The sequence below is a fragment of the Lutra lutra genome, chromosome 2 (genome assembly GCF_902655055.1).
Source record: "Lutra lutra chromosome 2, mLutLut1.2, whole genome shotgun sequence".
Lineage (NCBI taxonomy): Eukaryota > Metazoa > Chordata > Mammalia > Carnivora > Mustelidae > Lutra > Lutra lutra.
The window spans coordinates 197,914,771-197,933,985 of NC_062279.1; the positions used below are offsets into that span (position 1 = coordinate 197,914,771).

The window sequence follows — 19,215 nt, forward strand, 5'->3', positions numbered from 1 at the left end:
AGTGGCCAGTAGGGATATAGAAGGATAATGCAGCAGGAGAGGTGGTAAATGTAGAACTGTGCACCAGAGGAGGTTAGGGTTGACAACTGGTGTGTGTTTGAGTAGTAGACTATGTAAGATTGAGAAAGAAATGGGAAACTACAAACATTTTGGTGCTATATTAACTCCTTTTGTGTGTGAACTATTTGCTTTCCCACCTCTAGAGGCTGGGTTGCCAACAGGATTGATTTTACTGCCTTGAAGACACTTCACAGGGTTTGTGACTGCTGGGGTTCTAATTTATTTATTTATTTATTTATTTATTTATTTATTTATTTATTAAATGATCTTATTCATTTATTTGAGAGAGAGAGAGAGAGCGCATGAGAGCAGAGAGGTCAGCGGGAGAAGCAGAATCCCTGCCAAGTAGGGAGCCCGATGTGGGACTCGATCCTGGGACTCCAGGATTATGACCTGAGCTGAAGGCTCAGTTAACCAACTGAGCCACCCAGGCGCCCCTGGGGTTCTAATTTATATCAGGAAAAAAAAAATTGGCAATGTGTTCCACCAGGTAATGCATGTATGCTTTAATAGTAAAATGTAAGAATTGATATTTGAACTTCTTTTAAAAAGTATTAGTGAGCCATTTGAAAAAATCAAGTTGAAAGATAACTGATGACAGGTCTTTCAAAACCCTTCCAATATGCAACATCGATTTCTGCCAAAGCTGCCTGTAAGCCCATGTTCATCAAAGAGTGATCCGCCAGCAAATGATTATTTAAAATGCACATTCCTGGGCACCCCCAGCCCAAATGTATGAGGGTTTGGGAATGGGGTCCAAGACAAATTGTTGACAAATGGGCCTGGTAAATTTATAGACCCTGAAGTGTGAAAAACATTGTTCTAAGAGTATTTTAATGAGTTACAACAATAACAACAACAAAAATCTCCAGGAGCTAAGGACATTACTGTTTATCCTTTAAAATTGTACAGGGTTTTAATCCTGAAAGGATGAGACCAGTGGTTTTTGACATGTACTGAAACTAGTAAAAGAATTATTAGTATCCCCTTGGGTACACAGCTGCCAGATTTTTAAAGAATCCAAATAAGTTCTGTGGTTTAACTAATAATACTGGACTAATGTTATTTCCTATTCTTGGTAGTTGTCTTATGGTTACACAAAATATTTACATTAGACACAGTGGGGTGGGTAATTTAATAGAACACTTTTTATTGTTTCTGCAACTTTCTATAAGTCAAAAATTAATTTGAAATGAACTGTTTTTTAAGCCCCTAAAGCCTTTGAATAATCCTCAGTAAGTCTTATTGCAGAAATAATAAATTAGTCAGGTATTTTGAACTACTATGGCTGTATTGTCAAGCCTAAAAATTAAATAGCTGGTTATTTTACCAGCAAAATGAGTTTATTAGGAAATAGAATATTGTGATTCAGGATAAGCCAACCAAGGCACACCTTAGGCAAGTCTGAAGAAACAAAGGGAAGGCTTTTCGAGGTCCATCCCTTCGTACCATACCTAGTTCGTAGTATAACAGAGCTACGGTGATTGCTCTCTTCCTAGAGCAGGTCATCCTTCTAAATTTTATTTTAGGCAGTTGAGGGGGGAAGTAAAGAGCTCTTCCTGAGTGTGCTGGGTTTTAGTGGGTTTTTAATCCAAAATAGATGGCCCATCCTGGGACCACCTGCTCCCCTTAGGAGACCAAATATACATTAATTAGTATAAATCACAATATCACAGTTGGATTAAGAATACATTATTAAAATCAATTCCACATGTTTCTTTTTACCTTTTAAAAATTTATCTACTAAAAAATTAAAATACATGTGTGGCTTACATTATATTTCTGTTAGCACTGATCTAGAGATGATAGTCACTTTTATTATTTTGGCTTATTTTTTTATTGAACCTTTTAGAATGTAATGAGACTTTGAAATCTATTCTAAGTTTGGTGGAAAGCCATTATAAGGTTTTAAAACAGAAAATGATGTGACCAAACATATTTCAAAAGGCTCCAAGTGGTGGTTGTGTAAAGCAAGAAACAAAATGTCAAGGCTGAGTAGGAGCAAGAGACAGAAAGTTAAAAGGTCATTGTGGTTGTCCAGGTGAGAAACATGGCTATTGGGACTGCAGAGGTCATAAGAAATTGTTGCAGTCTGTTACGTTTTGAAAGTAGACCTGGTAGGATCCACTAATGGATTAAATGTGGTGGAAAGTTTGGGGTCTGAGCAATTGGGTGCATGGTGATGACACTGAGATGGTAACACTCAGAAAACTATGGAATGGAAGTTGGAAATCAAGACCTCATTCTCAGACACGCCCTATTAGAGAGGGCTTTTAGGTCTATGGGGAGCTGTTAAATAGGCAATTGCTTTTATGGGACTGGAGTTCATTGAAAAGGTTGTAGCTGGAAATACAAATTTTGGCAGTTGAGAAAACTGGAGACCAATTATTGTCACTGAATGGCCAGACACGTTGATTATTCCAATTGCTGTCTAAAGAGAGTTAGCTGCAGATACAGGTTTCCAGTTACTGAAGGAGTAAGTCACAGGGATGAAATGTACAGCATAGGAGATACAGTCAGTGGTGTTGTAATAGTGTGTGTAGTGAGAGATGGTAGCTACACTCACCGTAAGCATAGCATGATGTAAAAACTTGTCAAATCACTATGTTGTACACCTGAAACTAATGTTAGCATTGTGTGGCAACAATATTTCAGTAAACAAATAAACAAATAAGCTGCAAGTTAATGGATATGCCTTGACATGAACAGGAAGCTAATTGTAAATAGCAGAAGCTCAAATGGAATGAAAGATTTTAGGAAGCTACTCTGCTATTATAAATGCTTTCATGTTTGCTTTTCCAGAATGAACTCTATTCCACAGTAGTAAGAACAACTGAAAATGATTACTGAACTAATGAATCTAATGTCTCTGGAATTTTGGAGCTTCAGAGAATAAAGGAAGTAGCAAATGATAGTTTTTTCAAAAGGAAACAGATGATTAATTTACAAACAATGGACAAGTGAGGTTGAGTTTAGGCAAAATTCTAGAGGATGTTATTATACTAAAAAAATTTCAGATGTGGGATATGAGAGAAAGAGAGGAGTCGAGAGGTTTAGAGCCTGAACAATTGGAAGAATGGCATTGACTGAGACGAGGAAGATATTGGGTATCACCTGTTTGGAAACAAGACACGTGGTGTTTGAAATGGTTACTAGACATCTTAATGAAGATACAATAGGCAATTGGACATAAGAATTTGGATTTGAGGAGAGAGTTCTGTGGTAGAGATAAGAATCTGGAAATATCATCATGTAGATGGTATTTAAAACCATGAAACTGGGGGCACCAGGGGGCTCAGTCAGTTAAGTGGCTAACTTCAGCTCAGGTCATGATCCCAGGGTCCTGGGATTGAGCCCCACATGGGGCTCCCTTATCAGCAGGGAGTCTGCTTTCTCCCTCTCCCTCTGCCACTCCCCCTGCTTGCACGTTCTCTGTCAAATAAATAAATAAAATCTTAAAAACAAAAGCAAACAAACAAAACAACCCCCCCCAAAACAAAACATGAAACTGAATGAGATCACCAAGGAAGAGTAACAAGGTCTTAGACCTGGAGTCAGCCAATGTTAGAAGGTCAAGGATGAGGACGGCAAATGACAGAAAATGAGACTCACCTATAAGTACAAACTCTGAGAGTAGTAGGAAATCAGGAATATGCAATGCCCTGAATGAAAAAGAAGGTTTAGGAAGGAGGAAGCAGAGATCAATGGTGCCAAATGCTGTTGATGAGACATTTAAGATAATTTAAGATATTCTACCATTATATTTAGCAACATGAAGACTACCAATGTCCTTGCAAAGAACAGTTTTAGTGAAATTCTGGAGCCAAAATTTGATTGAAATGTGCTTAAGGAATAACAGAAGGACAGGTATAGGAGACAGTAAATATAGACCGATTTCTTCAAAAAGCTTTCCTGCAAAGTCTTGGAGCAGCAACTGGTGGAGAAAGTGGAGTCAAGATAATTTTTTTGGGTGTATGTGTGTTTGTTGTTTGTTTGTTGAAGATCAAGGAAATAACAAAAAGAAAATGACTAAGTAGGAAAGGGAGGGAAGAGTTGCAGGAGCAAATTACTTAAGTAGGTGAGAGAAGGTGGGAGCTGGTATATAGGTGGAGGGATTGGCTTTCAATCAGAGCCCCTGGGGCAACAGGTAGGAAGGCCAACTGTCAGGAGCAGCTGCTGACATGGGAATAGAGGTGGTGAAGGGTTTCTTCAGAGAGCTTCAGTTTTCAGTGGAGGGGGTGAGAAGCGAGATCATCCATGGAGAACAGGGATGGAGAAGGAGGCATCACGGGAACTGAGGAGAGGAAAAAATGTGAAATAGACATCTAAGAGAACAGGAGGGTGAACAGCGAAGGGTCACATGATGTTGGGGAAGCACCAAGAGTCTACTGGAGGCTTGTGATCCTGAATTTGAAGTTAGACCTGTCAGTGTGGTTTTGTGTTTTTCTCTAAACATGTTCAATGGCATGGTATAGGAAGAGAGTAGGGGGAGATTTGGGTTTTATCAGGGTTGTGGTAAAAAGCAAGTGTCATATGGCGGTGAAGCAAGACAGAAGTCCATGAGTCAAAGGTATGTGTGGGGATGGACTGTGGTGTTTACCTAAGCTGGGTACAGCTGTGCCAAAGTGGTACCGATTAATGGGTCAGTGTCGACTAAGGAAAATCTCCTACTTGCATGTCACAGGTCTCTGTCTTCCACTCCACCCTGAGAGTTGTACACTACAAACTTTATTAGGACAAAAAAATTGTAGTCATGATTATTAAAATTGAGATCAACAATATGTATGAAGTATTTCCTTATACTGGAATCCATTCCACACGTACAGTGTAGAAATCGATACAGATGTGTCAGAAAACCACTAAGGACATTATGTATCAAGAAATAAACAGGCACAAGGATAGGATCCTCATATAATCCATACCTTTTATTCTGTATTTGATTGTGTACCCTGTGGGAAAGTGTGGGGAGCAAGATTATTTATCAAGCATTACGAGATACTTGGAGGTACTGTGGTAAAGCCCAGAATTATAAAAATTATAGCATAATACACTCATGAAGGCAATATTATTTTTTTCTGTACAAAGTAATTCCTTTTTAAAAATTTCTCATGTATTGCTATGTTTGCTTATTTTTATTACTACCATCATTCTTTATTTAATAAATCTTTATTGAGTATGTGCCATAAATAATATACTTTCCTATGAACTCTGAAGTTTATAAAAGTGAATCAGTCATGGTCCCTACAGGGGACTGGCTAGTTGTTGAAATCAGATCTATTCACACATATCTAAAAGCCATGGAAAGCGAATATATGTACAGAGAGATTAAAAAAAATGGTAAGAAGCCACCTGCAAAGAATTTGGCAGTTTCTTAAGAAATTAAACATGTGCTTATCAAATGATAATGCACTCTCAGCTATTAATCCCAGAGGAATGAATGTTCACAAAAAATCCTATACCGCTGACACACAAATGTTGTAGTAGCTTTAATCATGATAGTCAAAAATTGTACACAATTCAAATGCCCTTCAATGAATGAATGGTTAAGCAAATTGTGGTATGTCCCTACCATGGAATACTACTCAGCAATAAAAGAAGGAACCATTGACACACATGAATTGGATTGATGTCAATGGAATTATGTTGAGTGAAAAAGCTAACCTCTAAAGCTTTCATATTGTATGATTCCATTTATATACCATTCGTGAATAGACAAATTTATAAAGATCCAGAACAGATTAGTGGTACCAGGTGTTAGAGACTGAGGACAGGTATAGGGAGGAAGCCAGGTGGCTGTGGGTAGCTTGAGATCAAACTATGCTATATCTTGTCCGTGGTGGTAGTTACACAAATCCATGCATGATAAAATTGCATAGAATTAAATACACACATACACATATAACTGCATGTTTTTAAAACCAGTAAAATCTGAATAAGATTGATGGATTGAAGGATGATCTCAATGTCAACTTCCTGGTTGTGGTATTATACTATAGCTAAACAAGATGTTTATCATTGTGAGAAACTAGGTAAAGTATACACAGAACCTCTCTGGATTATATTTTACAACTGTATGTAAACCTATGATTTTCTGAAAAAAATTTTTAAAGTTTTTTTTTGTTTGTTTGTTTGTTTTTAGATGGTAAGGAATTTCAGAATAAAGGATGTTATATCCACTTGAGGGAGTCAAGGAAACTTCAAGGAATAGTCATCATTAAACAAGAAACCAGCTCATTCTGTTAGTCTAATTATCTCTTCATTTCAAAAATATTTATTCAAACTATTATGATCAAGTACCAATTGCTTAAAACAAGATTGCAGTTTAATTACAATAGTTTTAATAGATACCATTTCTGGAGCACCTACTATATTCTAAGAAGTGTGCTAAGCGCTTTCCAACAGTATCTGATTTTAATCCCTACAATCAATCGTTTAAGATAAATATCATTATCTCTGTCTCATAAGTGGGTATATTAAGGCTTAGAGTGTTCAATTAGGTGGCTTAAGTCACACAGTTAATATAAAATCTGGATTACTTCTAAAAATCAATGAGTAAACAACAATAAAGCTGTTTTCTGCATAATAAAAAAACAAATCAATACTTATTGAAAGCCTGTTACATACAGAGCACTTTACTAAGTACTAGAAGGAACTCCCTATCTCTTACACAATTAATAAATATTATTCCAGTCATGACTTCTTAGCTTTCTCCAATGAGTTAAAATAGACATGTTCAAGAATGCTGAAGCTCTTTACATGTTATCTTTCAAAAGAAATTATTTTAAAAACATGATATACTGTATTATCTATTTCTCTGTGCACATTAAGTTTGAACTGTTACCCATATTTTCACTGTGACCCAATCTCTGTTTCTCACATTTTTTTTAAAAGAAAGTATCAAAAATATTTCTCTGAGTACTATGATGTCATTGTCAAATTAAACTTCTAAAATTTCTCCTTAATTTAAGTCTCTTCAAGTTTGTTTGCAGAAGAAATTACTCAATTACCTATTATAAATTTTTAGTTTGGAAACTCACCCCCAGAAATCTGGAAAATATTAATCATTATGTACATTTATATTTATTCATTTTTAAGTCACTTCAGAAAGAGAAATTGTATTTTGTTTGCTTATTTTTTTATAAGAACTTAATACAGAATTTCTACTATGGTTTTTATTACTTCAAGATCCAGACATCAGTTTCCTTAGATCTTTCTACAGCTTGTAGGTGCCACCTAGAGGCCCAACTGCAGAATGTACTAAAACAGGGGAATCCATTTGGAATGGAACACAGAGTGATTTTGTTTGAAATGTATTTAAATTTTTGTTTAAAATTCACCACTTGCATCAATTTTGTTTTTTTCAAAACATCTATTAAATGAAACAAAAATAATTTACGCAAAATATTTCACACTGTCAATTCATGTCAGTTTCCATTTTATTTTAGCCAAGCACCTAAATCTGACCCTTTCATATGCCAATATTATTTGGGTGAGTCAAAGTCAAATTTTTCCTGCTAATGTTGGTTTTCAAAGTGATTATGGTCCAATACAGAACTTGGATGAGTAGCTGTATATGAGGAGGCAAGGGTAATGGAAAAATTTAGTGTAATCTCACCATGTTAACATAGCATAGATAATGGCATGAGTTGTAACTAACTTCATAATGGCCTAGATCATCTGCATGCTGTGTCTCTAACTGCTCAGTAGTTATTTACCAAAACTAAAATTATGAAAGTGGTTAATATTTGGCTTTTACTCTTCAGTTTTGTCTGCAAGCAATTAGTAATTCAGTGCTATACTGGACATAGCAGGGTGCCAGCTTCCAGGATAAATTCCTATGATACCTTCCCATCTCAGTCCAGAGAAGTCCAAGAGGTCAGTGGTCCAATCCTGGGCTGGAAATTCAGCAGCAGGCAAAGGCGTGCCATCATCTCAAAATGGAGTTCTGGCCTCCATTTGCATGACTGTATCTACACCCTAACACCTGGACCTTATTTCCTTCAAGGCTGTGTATTTGAAAAAAACTTTAAAACACAAATACAGAAGCACTTGGTGATAATCCTATTTCCTTCAATATTCTGGACTAATTCTCGTGTCATTCTCTTCTATTCAACAACAACAACAAATCTTAACACATAAAGTATACTGGTTGTTTTCAAATGAATTTTCATAACCTCAGATCTTAAAAGAACTTGAAATGCATTGAGTAGTAGTATTTTCCCATCTTCCCCTTCTTCCTGAACTATCATAATATCAACCAAATGGATGATATTATTATTATATATTGATATCCTCAACAGTGAAATATTAAATAAATATTATTTGCTTTAACTTAGAACAAATACATTATATAGAGTTTGTATAATTATTGTAGGCCACAGGAAAACAGAATCATCCCTACACTTATCTCTGTACTTGTTAGCTAGAAATGAAAATAAAACTGTATCTTGGTTTCTGTGCATTTCCTTAATTCCCACTCTTTTTTCAACATTAAGTATTTGGTGTTCTGGGGTCTGTTTGATTGACCTGTTGTAACAAATGTGATCATTTTCCTCATACCATTAAGGGGGGAAAAAAAAACTCTTAATACTTCTTTGTGCATAAAAATATGTAGTTCTTTCCTTTTTCCATTTCCTTCCACTCTGTCCTGCCCCTTGAAAGTGGAGATTTATTAAGATGAGAGACTCTGGGGAAATGAAAGAAGGAATCACTTCAAGTTGTATATATGCATAAGAAATTTATGTCAACGAGCCAAAATTTTGATGACAAAACTTCTAGAAAACAAGTGAATGCAAATTGGGACAGAACATATCTGCAGAGCAGGATGCTCAGGGTGAAGCAGAGCTAGGAAAGAAACATGCACATCAAGCAGACAGTTTAGTTAGATGGGTCCAATCCGGGTGATCTGCAAGACTTCTTTTGGGATTCTGTCTCTCTGAGAACGGTCCATACACAAACCATGTGTTCCATTCTACTAGGGTATTCTCTCTTAGATACAAGTTTTGGAACGGATCCAGTCCCGGAAAGCAGTCACTCTAGTGTAAACACCGGGCTTATTAGGTTGGGCACATTCATCGCCCCAGCTCACTATTCCAGTAAGATACCAGATATCTCTGGCATCTGCACTAACCAGTGGTCCTCCGGAGTCACCCTATAGGAGAAGGGAGAGATTAGTCATTAATAGTTCAGTTGATTACAGCAGTATTCTTTATTTTTCTGACTTGAGTTTAATGAAAGGGGCAGTTTTCAAAAGTTTTCAGTGTGCTCAAATGCAGAAGCCATACCTCTGTGTCAGTAATTCATATAAGGGAGAAGGTCCATTACCTAGGGTATTGGCTTACATTCAGGGGTCAGCACACTGAGATTAAAGGCACCATCTCTTTGGAGAACAGTATTCTTCTCTGGTATATCTGAGAAGATAATTCCTCATATCCCTTATCACTATGACATAGCTCCCAAAAGAAGGGTGAAGAGTCTATTACTGATAAAAGCACAGACACTAGAGTCAGACACCTGGGTTTAAATCTCAAGTCTGGTTCTTCCAGGTAGCTAAGACCTTTAATTTATATTTAAGGCTCCTAATAATACCTACCTCCGGTGATAATTTTGAAGATTAAGTAAGACGGTAAGTATCAAGTGCTTAGCATAGAGCCTGGCGTAAAACAGAACTTAGTAAAGACATGTTTGAAATCAGAAATTCCAATTGTCTATGCATTGTGAACTCTAGAGGCCTGTTTCTTAAACAGGTCATAAAAACTAGGTACAAGCTGATTTTTCCTCAAAATCCCAGGGTCTCTAATATTGACCACCCACTAAGTGTTCAGCACTCTATGGAGCTCTTAATTAATTACATATTATCTCATTAACTCGTGTAATTCTGGTAACAAAATGTGAAGAGAGGTTTCATTTTCTCCATTTTAACAATAAGGAAACCAAAACTCATAGAAATTAAGTAATTTGCCTGATGGCACATGCTATTCAGGGGCAGAAATGAATTTGAATCCACAGCGATCTAACTCAGAAGTCCAGATTTCTTGACCTGCATTGTGTTAACTTCCCTGTGCATTTACTTTTGTTCATGTAAAAATATTAGCTAATACTAACAGTAACTGAATTTGTAATAATGTGTCTGTAATTTTTAGATCCATTAACAGTAAGTGTTTACCTATACCCTCAAATGTCAAAAGATAGTAAATACATGCACTCAGGTACGTACAAATAAATCATTTTGGTAATTGAAACCCAAGCCTATATGAAAGCACTGATTAGGATGAGGAAATAGAAGATTCCAGAGATCACAAAATTTAAAGCTATCTAAGAAAAGGTACAAAAGAGTCTGAGAAATAAGTAACCAAAGAAAAAAGATAGCAGTGTACTTAACAGCCTTATAAATTGTATCAGGTGATGTCTACTGACAAATATCAAATAGGCAAGGATTGTCCTACTAAAACTAGTTAGCTTACACATGATTAGTGAATGGAAGAGTTAAATCAGTGTAAGATAGAGATTGTGATGGTTTATATGTGTTTTGTCTTAGGTAGGGAAGCCAGGGTAATGAGAATAGAATTATCATCTTCAGAAGAGGAAAAAGCTCTCAATTGAGCTGTTGCACAAGCAGAGGTCCTTGGGGGCTCTACTTTTTTTTTTTTTTTTTAAAGAATGTATTTATTTATTTGAGAGAGTGAATGAGATACTGCACAAGCTGGGGAGGGATAGAGGGAGGAACAGACTTATCCCTGAGGAGGGAGCCTTGGGGCTCTACTTTAATAAAATATTTTAAAAGTACCTGTGCCCTGGACTCCCCCTGCCAGAGAAACACACCACAACTTCACTCCCTTCATGGATCCTGGCAGGTTACACTTTCTCCTCTACTCAGGGCTACCCTCTCATGTGCACTGCCTTGGCCCCAGCAAGCTGGTCCATCCACTCTGTCATTTCTCTGCGTTTTTAACAAATCCCAAGTAAGAAACCAATCACCCTGGGCTTTCTGCCTGCCCACACTATCCAAGTTATTTTTCAAGACACAATTCTGCTGCTGTTGTTAATTCTCTGGATAAAAAGTTGCATAGCCTTTGAGGGATCTGTTGGTCTGTCTCTGGCACTTTTTTCCCATAAATCCTGTTCTTTTCGGTGAGTGGTTTAGTGCGAAACAGGAAGTTTAATCAGGATTACATATCATAAGAGAAACTTTGAAACTAGAAGCCAAACCAGGAAGTTAATTTAGTGGTTACGATATGAAGTAATGAAGGAATAGACGAGGGTGTTAAACAAAAAGAATGGGGGCAGAGATACATTTGGGAGACATGGTAAAAGGGAAAAATATCTCCAAAGACTTAATCAATTAGATGTGAAGAAGATCTAAAAGTAAAAGAAGACTTCATCAATGAGGAAACCCAGTAACATAAAGGAGAAACTTGAAAATGGAAAAACAGATACAGACATACCTCATTTTATTATGCTTTCTTTATTGTGCTTTACAGACACTGTGTTGTTTTTTTTTTTTTTTAACAAATAGAAGGTTTGTGGCAATCCTTTGTCAAGCAACTCTACCAGTGCTGTTTTTCCATTTTGTGTCTCTGTGTCACAGTTTGACAATTCTCGTAATATTTCTAACTTTTTCATTATTATATTTACTATGGTGATCTGTGATCAGTGATCTTTGATGTTACTATTATAATTGTTTGGGGGTGCTATGAACTGTGCCCCATATAAGAGGGGAAACTTAATAAATGTGTGTATTCTGACTGCTCTACCAGCGAGCTATTCCCCCATCTCTCTCTCTCTCTTCAGGCCTCCCTGTTCCCCAAAAAACAATAATATTGAAATTAGGCCAATTAATAACCCTACAGGGGCCTCTAAATATTCAAGTGAAAGGAAAATTGTGTGTTTCTCAGTCTAACCAGAAGCTAGAAATAATTAAGCTTAGTGAGGAAGTATGTCAAGAGCTGAGACAAGCTGAAAGTTAAGCCTCTTGCATCAAACAGCCAAGTTATGAATGCAAAGGAAAAGTTCTTGAAGGAAATGAAAACAGCTACTCCCGTGAACACAGGAATGATAAGAAAACAAAACAGACTTATTGCTGGTAATGGAGTTTCAGAGGTCTGGATAGAAGAAACAAGTCACAACATTATGTTAAGCCAAAACCTAATCCAGAGAAAGGCCCTAACTCTCTTTAGGCTGAAGGCTGCAGGAGCTCAGGAAGCTGAAGAAGGAAAGGTCAATGCTGGCAGAGATTGGCTCATGAGGTTTAAGGAATGGAGTTGTCAGCATAACATCAAAGTGCAAGGTGACAAGGCAGCTGCCAATGTAGAAGCTGCGCTAGAAGATGTAGCTAAGATAATTCATGAAGACGGCTTCACTAAACAACAGATTTTCTATTTTTTTTTAAAGATTATATTTATTTATTTGACAGAGGAAAAAGTCTGAGAGAGCACATGCAGGGGAAGCAGCAGAGGGAGAGGGAAAAGCAACTCCCTGCTGAACAGGGAGATGGATGCTGATCCAAGGACCCTGGGATCATGACCTGAGCCGAAGGCAGATGCTTAACCAACTGAGCCACCCAAACACTTAACCAACTGAGCCACACAGGTGCCCCAAAACAGATTTTCAATGTAGGTGAAACAGCCTTCTACTGGAAAAAGATCCTATCTAAGACTTTCATAGCTAAAGAAGATAAGTCAATGTCTGGCTTCAAAGCTTGAAATACAGGCTGACTCTCTAGTTAGGAGCTTATGCAGCTGGTGACTTTAAGCTGAAGCTAAGGCTCACATACCATTCTGAAAAATCCTAGGAATCTTAAGAATTATGATACATCTACTCTTCGTTTGTTATAGAAATAGAGCAAGGCCTGAATGATTGCACATCTGTTTACAACGTTTTACAAAATATTTTAAGCCCACTGTTAGGAACAACTGCTCAGAAAAAAAGGATTTCTTTCAAAATATTACTGCTCATTGGCAGTACATCTGGTTCCCAAGAGCTCTGATAGAGATGTACTACAAGACTAATGTTGTTTTCATGCCTGCTAACATATGGGCCAAGGAATAATTTTGACTTTCAAGTCTTATTATTTAAGAAATACATTTTGTAAGGCTATAGCTGCCATAGATAGTGATTCCTTTAAAGTAAACTGAAAATCTTCAGCAAAGAAAGCACCATTCTAGATGCCTTTAAGAACATTTATGAGTAATGGGAAGAGGTCAAAATATCAACATTAAATGGAATTTGGAAGAAGTTGATTTCAATCCTTATGGATAAATTTAGGGTTTGAGACTTGAGTGGATGAAATCATGGCAAATGTGGTACAAATGGCCACAGTCGCCAAACTGTGAAAAGAACCAAGATGCCCTTCAACAGAAAACTGGATAAAGAAGATATGGTCCATATATACTATGGAGTATGATGCCTCCATCAGAAAGGGTGAATATCCAACTGTTGTATCAACATGGACAGGACTGGAAGAGATTATGCTGAGGGAAATAAGTCAAGCAGAGAGAGTCAATTATCATATGGTTTTGCTTATTTGTGGAGCATAAGGAATAACAAGGAGGACATGGGGAGATGGAGAAGAGAAGTGAGTTGGGGGAAATTGGAGGGGGAGACAAAGCATGAGAGACTGTGGACTCTGAGAAACAAACTGAGGGTTTTGGTGGGAGGTAGGAGGCTGGGTGAGCCTGGTGGTAGGGATTATGGAGGGCAAGTATTGCATGGAGCACTGGGTGTGGTGCATAAACAATGAATTCTGGAACACTGAAAAGAAATTTAAAAAAATAAATAAAAATTTTTAAAAAATAGCAAAAGAACTAGAATTAGAAGTGGAGCCTGAAGATGGTACTGAATTATTGCAATCTCACCATATAACTTTAATGGACAAGGAATTGCCTCTTATGGATGAACAAAGAAAGTGGTTTCTTGAGATGGAATCGACTCCCAGTGAAGACATTGTGAAGATTGTTGAAATTATAACAAAGGACTTAGAATATAAATTTAGTTGGTAAAGCAGTGGCAGAGTTTGAGATGGTTGACTCCAATTTGAAAGAAGTTCTATGGTGGATAAAATGCTATCAAACAGCATTGCATGCTATAGAGAAATCATCCATAAGGAAAAGTCTATGTGGCAAACTTCTTTATTGTCTTATTTTGAGAAATTGACTCAGCCTCCCAACCTTCAGCAACCACCACTGTGATCAGTCAGAAGCCATCAATACTGAGGCAATATTCTCAGCAGGAAAAAAAATTACAGCTCACTGAAAGCTCAGATGATAATTAGCAACTTTTAGCAATAAAGAATTTTTAAATTACAGTATATGCATGGGTTATTTTATACATAATGTTATTGCATACCTAACAGAGTACAGTCAAATGTAAAAATAACTTTTATATGCACTGAGAAACAAACAAACAAACAAAAACATTTGACTCATTTCATTGTGGCAGTCTGGAATGGAACCCACAGTATCTTCAAGGTATGCCTATAATGTTTCATAATGCCTGTTGAGTTTGAGATGGCACATATACAAGTTTTAATCTTATACTAAAAACTTAAAACTTATAAATGAAAATGTTTTTGGAGTAGGTGGAAATGTGAGACTGAATTGGGCAAGAGTTTAATTCTGATTATGTAAATTTGGAAGTCATTAAAGGGACAACTGAGTTCAGAGAAAAGATAGTTTCTTTCAGTGAATAGATAGAAAAGAGAGAAAATTTCACCGAAGACCTGAGTCTTAATGGATAGTAAGTCTTAAACAGGGAGAGAGAAAGAGAAACCAGGATAAAGAACCAGAAATGAGTGGTAGGAGAAAGAGGAGGGGAAATCAGCACATTTCAGGATTATAGAACCCAAAGAAGAATCTATTTTAAGAAAGAGGAGGTAGCCAAATGTCACTGAGAAGGAGATCCAAGTAAAGATTTTTGCATATGATGTTATTGATGAATTTTGAGATTTTAAAGTATATGGAACTGGTCAAGTGTCAAAAATTGTGAACACTGGACCTAAAATGGGGGAAAAAAACCTGGTGCCAGAGATAGGAAAAAATTGGTTTTCAGAAGTAAGAAAGCAGGGTTTTATAATCACAAAGTGAAACTTTGTTCCTTCTCTTTAATTCCCCAAATTTATAAGGAAAAGGAACATTCACATCAAATACCATCATGGAAGTGGCATTGTAGAGTAGAGAGCATATTTACAGATGAAATTATATGACATCTGGGATTTACTTCAAAATAGATCTGAAAAAATAGGGTGGAGAAGGAAGAGATGAGAAGATTGTGTTAAGATATATAGGGATGAGGGACGCCTGGGTGGCTCAGTGGGTTAAAGCTGCCTTCCGCTCAGGTCATGATCTCAGGGTCCTGGGATTGAGCTCCACATTGGGCTTTCTGCTCGGCAGGGAGCCTGCTTCCCCCACTCTCTCTGCCTGCCTCTCTGCCTGCTTGTGATCTCTGTTTGTCAAATAAATAAATAAAATCTTAAAAAAAAAAAAGATATATAGGGATGAAGTAAAATTGGCCATGAGTTGATAATTGTTGAAGCTAGGTGATGAGCACATTGGGGTTCATTATATAACTCTCTTTACTTATACATACATTAGAAATTTTCTGTAATAAATAATTTAGAATACGAAAGAGTCATACAGCTCTTCCTTTCAGACTTTTAGGAAGGAAGTAACCATAAATAGAAGCTGAAATATTTGAATAAAAATCATAAATGATGATCACAAATGCAAAATTATACGTTTTGGTAATGTTAGAGGCAAGTAAGACCAGAGATTAAGGCAAGAGAAGATCTAGAATATCTAAACTATGATTCTATGACTATCAAGAAGCCAAATAAAATATAATTGATTCTTGCTATTCATAGCAGTTCTTTTTTATGAAGTTGCCATAAACCCTGAATTAGTGAATACTGAATCATTGCTCCAGGGGGAAATAAAGGGTTTGATTTCCATGAGCTTCTGGTCCTATCTTCATCAAATGATCAACACATAACCATATTTTATGTATGTTTCACTTAAAGACACATTAGGATCTATTATTAATTCATTAATGTGGAACTCATAGCCAACAGCACTGTAACTCATGTCTATATGACGCTTACCTAAAACACAAATTTTCTCCATATGGCACATCACAGCCTTCTTGTACCTTACTTCAGCACCACACTTGGGGACTATTTTAAACAGTGAAGTTACCAACAAAAAGCACAAAAATGAGGAAAATGTGGCACTAAATAGACCAAAAAAGAGACACAAATTTATGGTATGAGAGCTGAAACAAGAAGGCAGCGCATCTCCTTTTGGACCTCAGGTGGGAACATGCACATTGGGTGACTCAAATTTTTGCCACTCTGCCAAATTTTTGCCACGAATGAACACAAAAGTGCCTTGATAATTGATTTGGGATTTACAAACAAATTTTAGCAAATACGTGAATTCATAGGCACAGAATCTGCAAATAATGAAGACTATGGGTATGTTTTCATGTGTGTCTTTTATTAAATTGGTTTTATTTTAGTATTTTATTCACAAGATCAACTTGAATTTTCTGTAGAATTTTGTAATGGGAACTATCTATATTGTTCCATGTCTTCCTCCAGGAATAATCAGGGTCTCAGAATGGACAACGAAACACAATGAGTTAGGTCTAATCTTGAGTGTTTGCTAGGAAGTGGAGAAAGGTCAGCTGGGTGAAAAAGTTTAATGTAGCAAATTGAACAATGCTGAATTGACGGACCCAGAGGTAAAAGTTGGGAAAGGACAATGATGAAGTCATCATGGATTAAGGGAAGTAAAGTCAATGAAAGAAAAAAAAATGTAGTGTATATGTGAGAGAGAAAAAACATGAAAAGTTGAAAAAATTCTTAGAAATGAATAATATACCACTGTATGGATCTAGACTGCAAAATATACAGAATAACATGTAATTTCAAAAACAAATTTGAAACTTAGAGGAGTGCACATTGAACATAAGATCTGTCAAATCACAAAATTAAAATTATAGGAGTATTTACAATTGTACCCATGGAATCAGTATTGGCCTTTATTCTATCAGCAATGTAGATGAAGACATAGAGATCATAGCTGTCATAGCAGGCAAACAGTGCTAGCTTATGTACTGGAAAGCAAAAGCAGGGTTCAAAATGATGTCTATGCTCTGGACCAAGATAGAATAGAATTACTTATTTTTTCACCCAAACAAAATTTAAAAGATAATAATTAATTAATTTTTTAAAAACTGGACTTCACAAATAAATATAAAAAACACTGAAAAGTAGACATAAGAAGCCAGGGGACCTAGGAACCTGAGGACTCAAGGAATGATAAAACAATGAGCTCCCTGAATTTACTTTTTTGCTCTACTTATCCTGAACATAGAGCTTATAAAAATGTTAATCTAGCAACCTGCCAACAGATATGGATGAAAAAGTAGCCCCTTGGGGCGCCTGGGTGGCTCAGAGGGTTAAAGCCTCTGCCTTCGGCTCAGATCATGATCCCAGGGTCCTGGGATCGAGCCCCACATCGGGCTCTCTGCTCAGCAGGGAGCCTGCTTTCTCTCTCTCTCTCTCTCTCTCTGCCTGCCTCTCTGCCTACTTGTGATCTCTGTCAAATAAATAAATAAAAATCTTTAAAAGAAAAAGAAAAAGTAGCCCCGTGAAAACCTTTCTTTCTCTAGTCAAAGAAACTAAAGTGGGGCAACCTATGGAGGACAAAAAAAGCCTTTTATTTTTTATTTATATATACTTTTAAAGACTTTATTTATTTATTTGACAGAGAGAGAGAGAGAGAGGGAACACAAGCAGGGGGAGTGGGAGAAGGAGAAGTAGGTTTCCCACTGCGTAGGGAGCCTGATCCCAGGACACCGGGATCATGACCTGAACCGAAGGCAGATGCTTAACAACTGAGCCTCCTAGGTGTCCCTGGAGGACGAAAGCTTTTAGGTACTACCTGCTCTACTCCAACCAAACACAGAAAAACTGTGGCCCTATCCTAACCCCCATCAGCAAAGGCAAAGTGGGGAGCCTAGACTTCTATCCCTACCAGGCTGTAAGAAGGTCCCCTCCTCCACCAGAGAAGGCTGAGTTGGAAACTAAACTTTGATTTCTGCCAGGTGATAATGAAACCCTTCTCTTTCTTTCCCATGGTGACCAGCTGGAGAGCATAGACTATAACCCTGTAGAAATGAGGCCTACCTTTCTCACTTAGGGTGGTGTCAGAGGAGACCTAGTGCAAAGTCAGGGCTATCCCCACTGCCAATAGTAATGAGGCCACTACCCCATGATGTCTGTAGAGGCCTCAAAGGGAGCAGTAACAAGGTTCTCCCGACCACACTGGTATCAGAGGAAGCTTAATACAGAGCCTAAAATTCCACCTCCATCCAGCAGTAACAAAGCTCTTCTCCCTTATTTGGGTGTCAAAGGAAGATGAATAGGAAATGAGGTAAAACCTACCTATTCCAACCAGTGTTATGTGAGAGGAAGCATGCTAAAACAGAAGAATTTAAATAAGATCCAGAGTTTTATAATACTCAAAATGTCCAAGATATACCTGGAAATCACTTATCATACCAAGAACCAGAAAATCTCAACTTGAAAGAGAAAAGACAATCAACAGATATACTGAGATGAGACAGTGGAATTTTCTGACAAAGATTTTAAAGCAGGCATTACAAAAATGTCTTAATGAGCAATTACCACTATGCTTGAAACAAATTAAAAAATAAGAAGTTTCAGCAAAGAAATAGCAGATATACAGAAGGATCAAATAGATATACTAGAACTGAAAAATGAAATAATCAAAAACCTGATTGGATGGGCTCAATAGGATAAAGATGACAGAAGAGAGAATCAGTGATCTTGAAGATAGAATGGCAGAAATTACGCAATCTGAGCAATACAATCAGGAATGGGGGTGGGGGAAATGTTCATCATCACTAGCCATTAGGGAGATTCAAATTAAAAACCACATTGAGATACCACCTTACACCAGTTAGAATGGCCAAAATTAGTAAGACAGGAAACAACATGTATTGGAGAGGATGTGGAGAAAGGGGAACCCTCTTCCACTGTTGGTGGGAATGCAAGTTGGTGCAGCCACTTTGGAGAACAGTGTGGAGATTCCTTAAGAAATTAAAAATAGAGCTTCCCTATGACCCTGCAATTGC

The 19,215-nt window shown here is 37.1% G+C and overlaps 1 protein-coding gene across 1 annotated transcript in view; it reads right to left on the bottom strand.

Annotated features, from left to right (window-relative positions):
- Nucleotides 1-8,780: 8,780 nt before the first annotated feature.
- LOC125094386 (transmembrane protease serine 11E-like) overlaps nt 8,781-19,215 on the bottom strand; it is a 45,317-nt gene continuing 34,882 nt past the window's right edge. Inside the window, exon 10 of the mRNA XM_047719972.1 lies at nt 8,781-9,211. Coding sequence (XP_047575928.1) covers nt 9,050-9,211 — 162 coding nt within the window. The 3' untranslated portion in view covers nt 8,781-9,049. The remainder of the gene's footprint in view (nt 9,212-19,215) is intronic.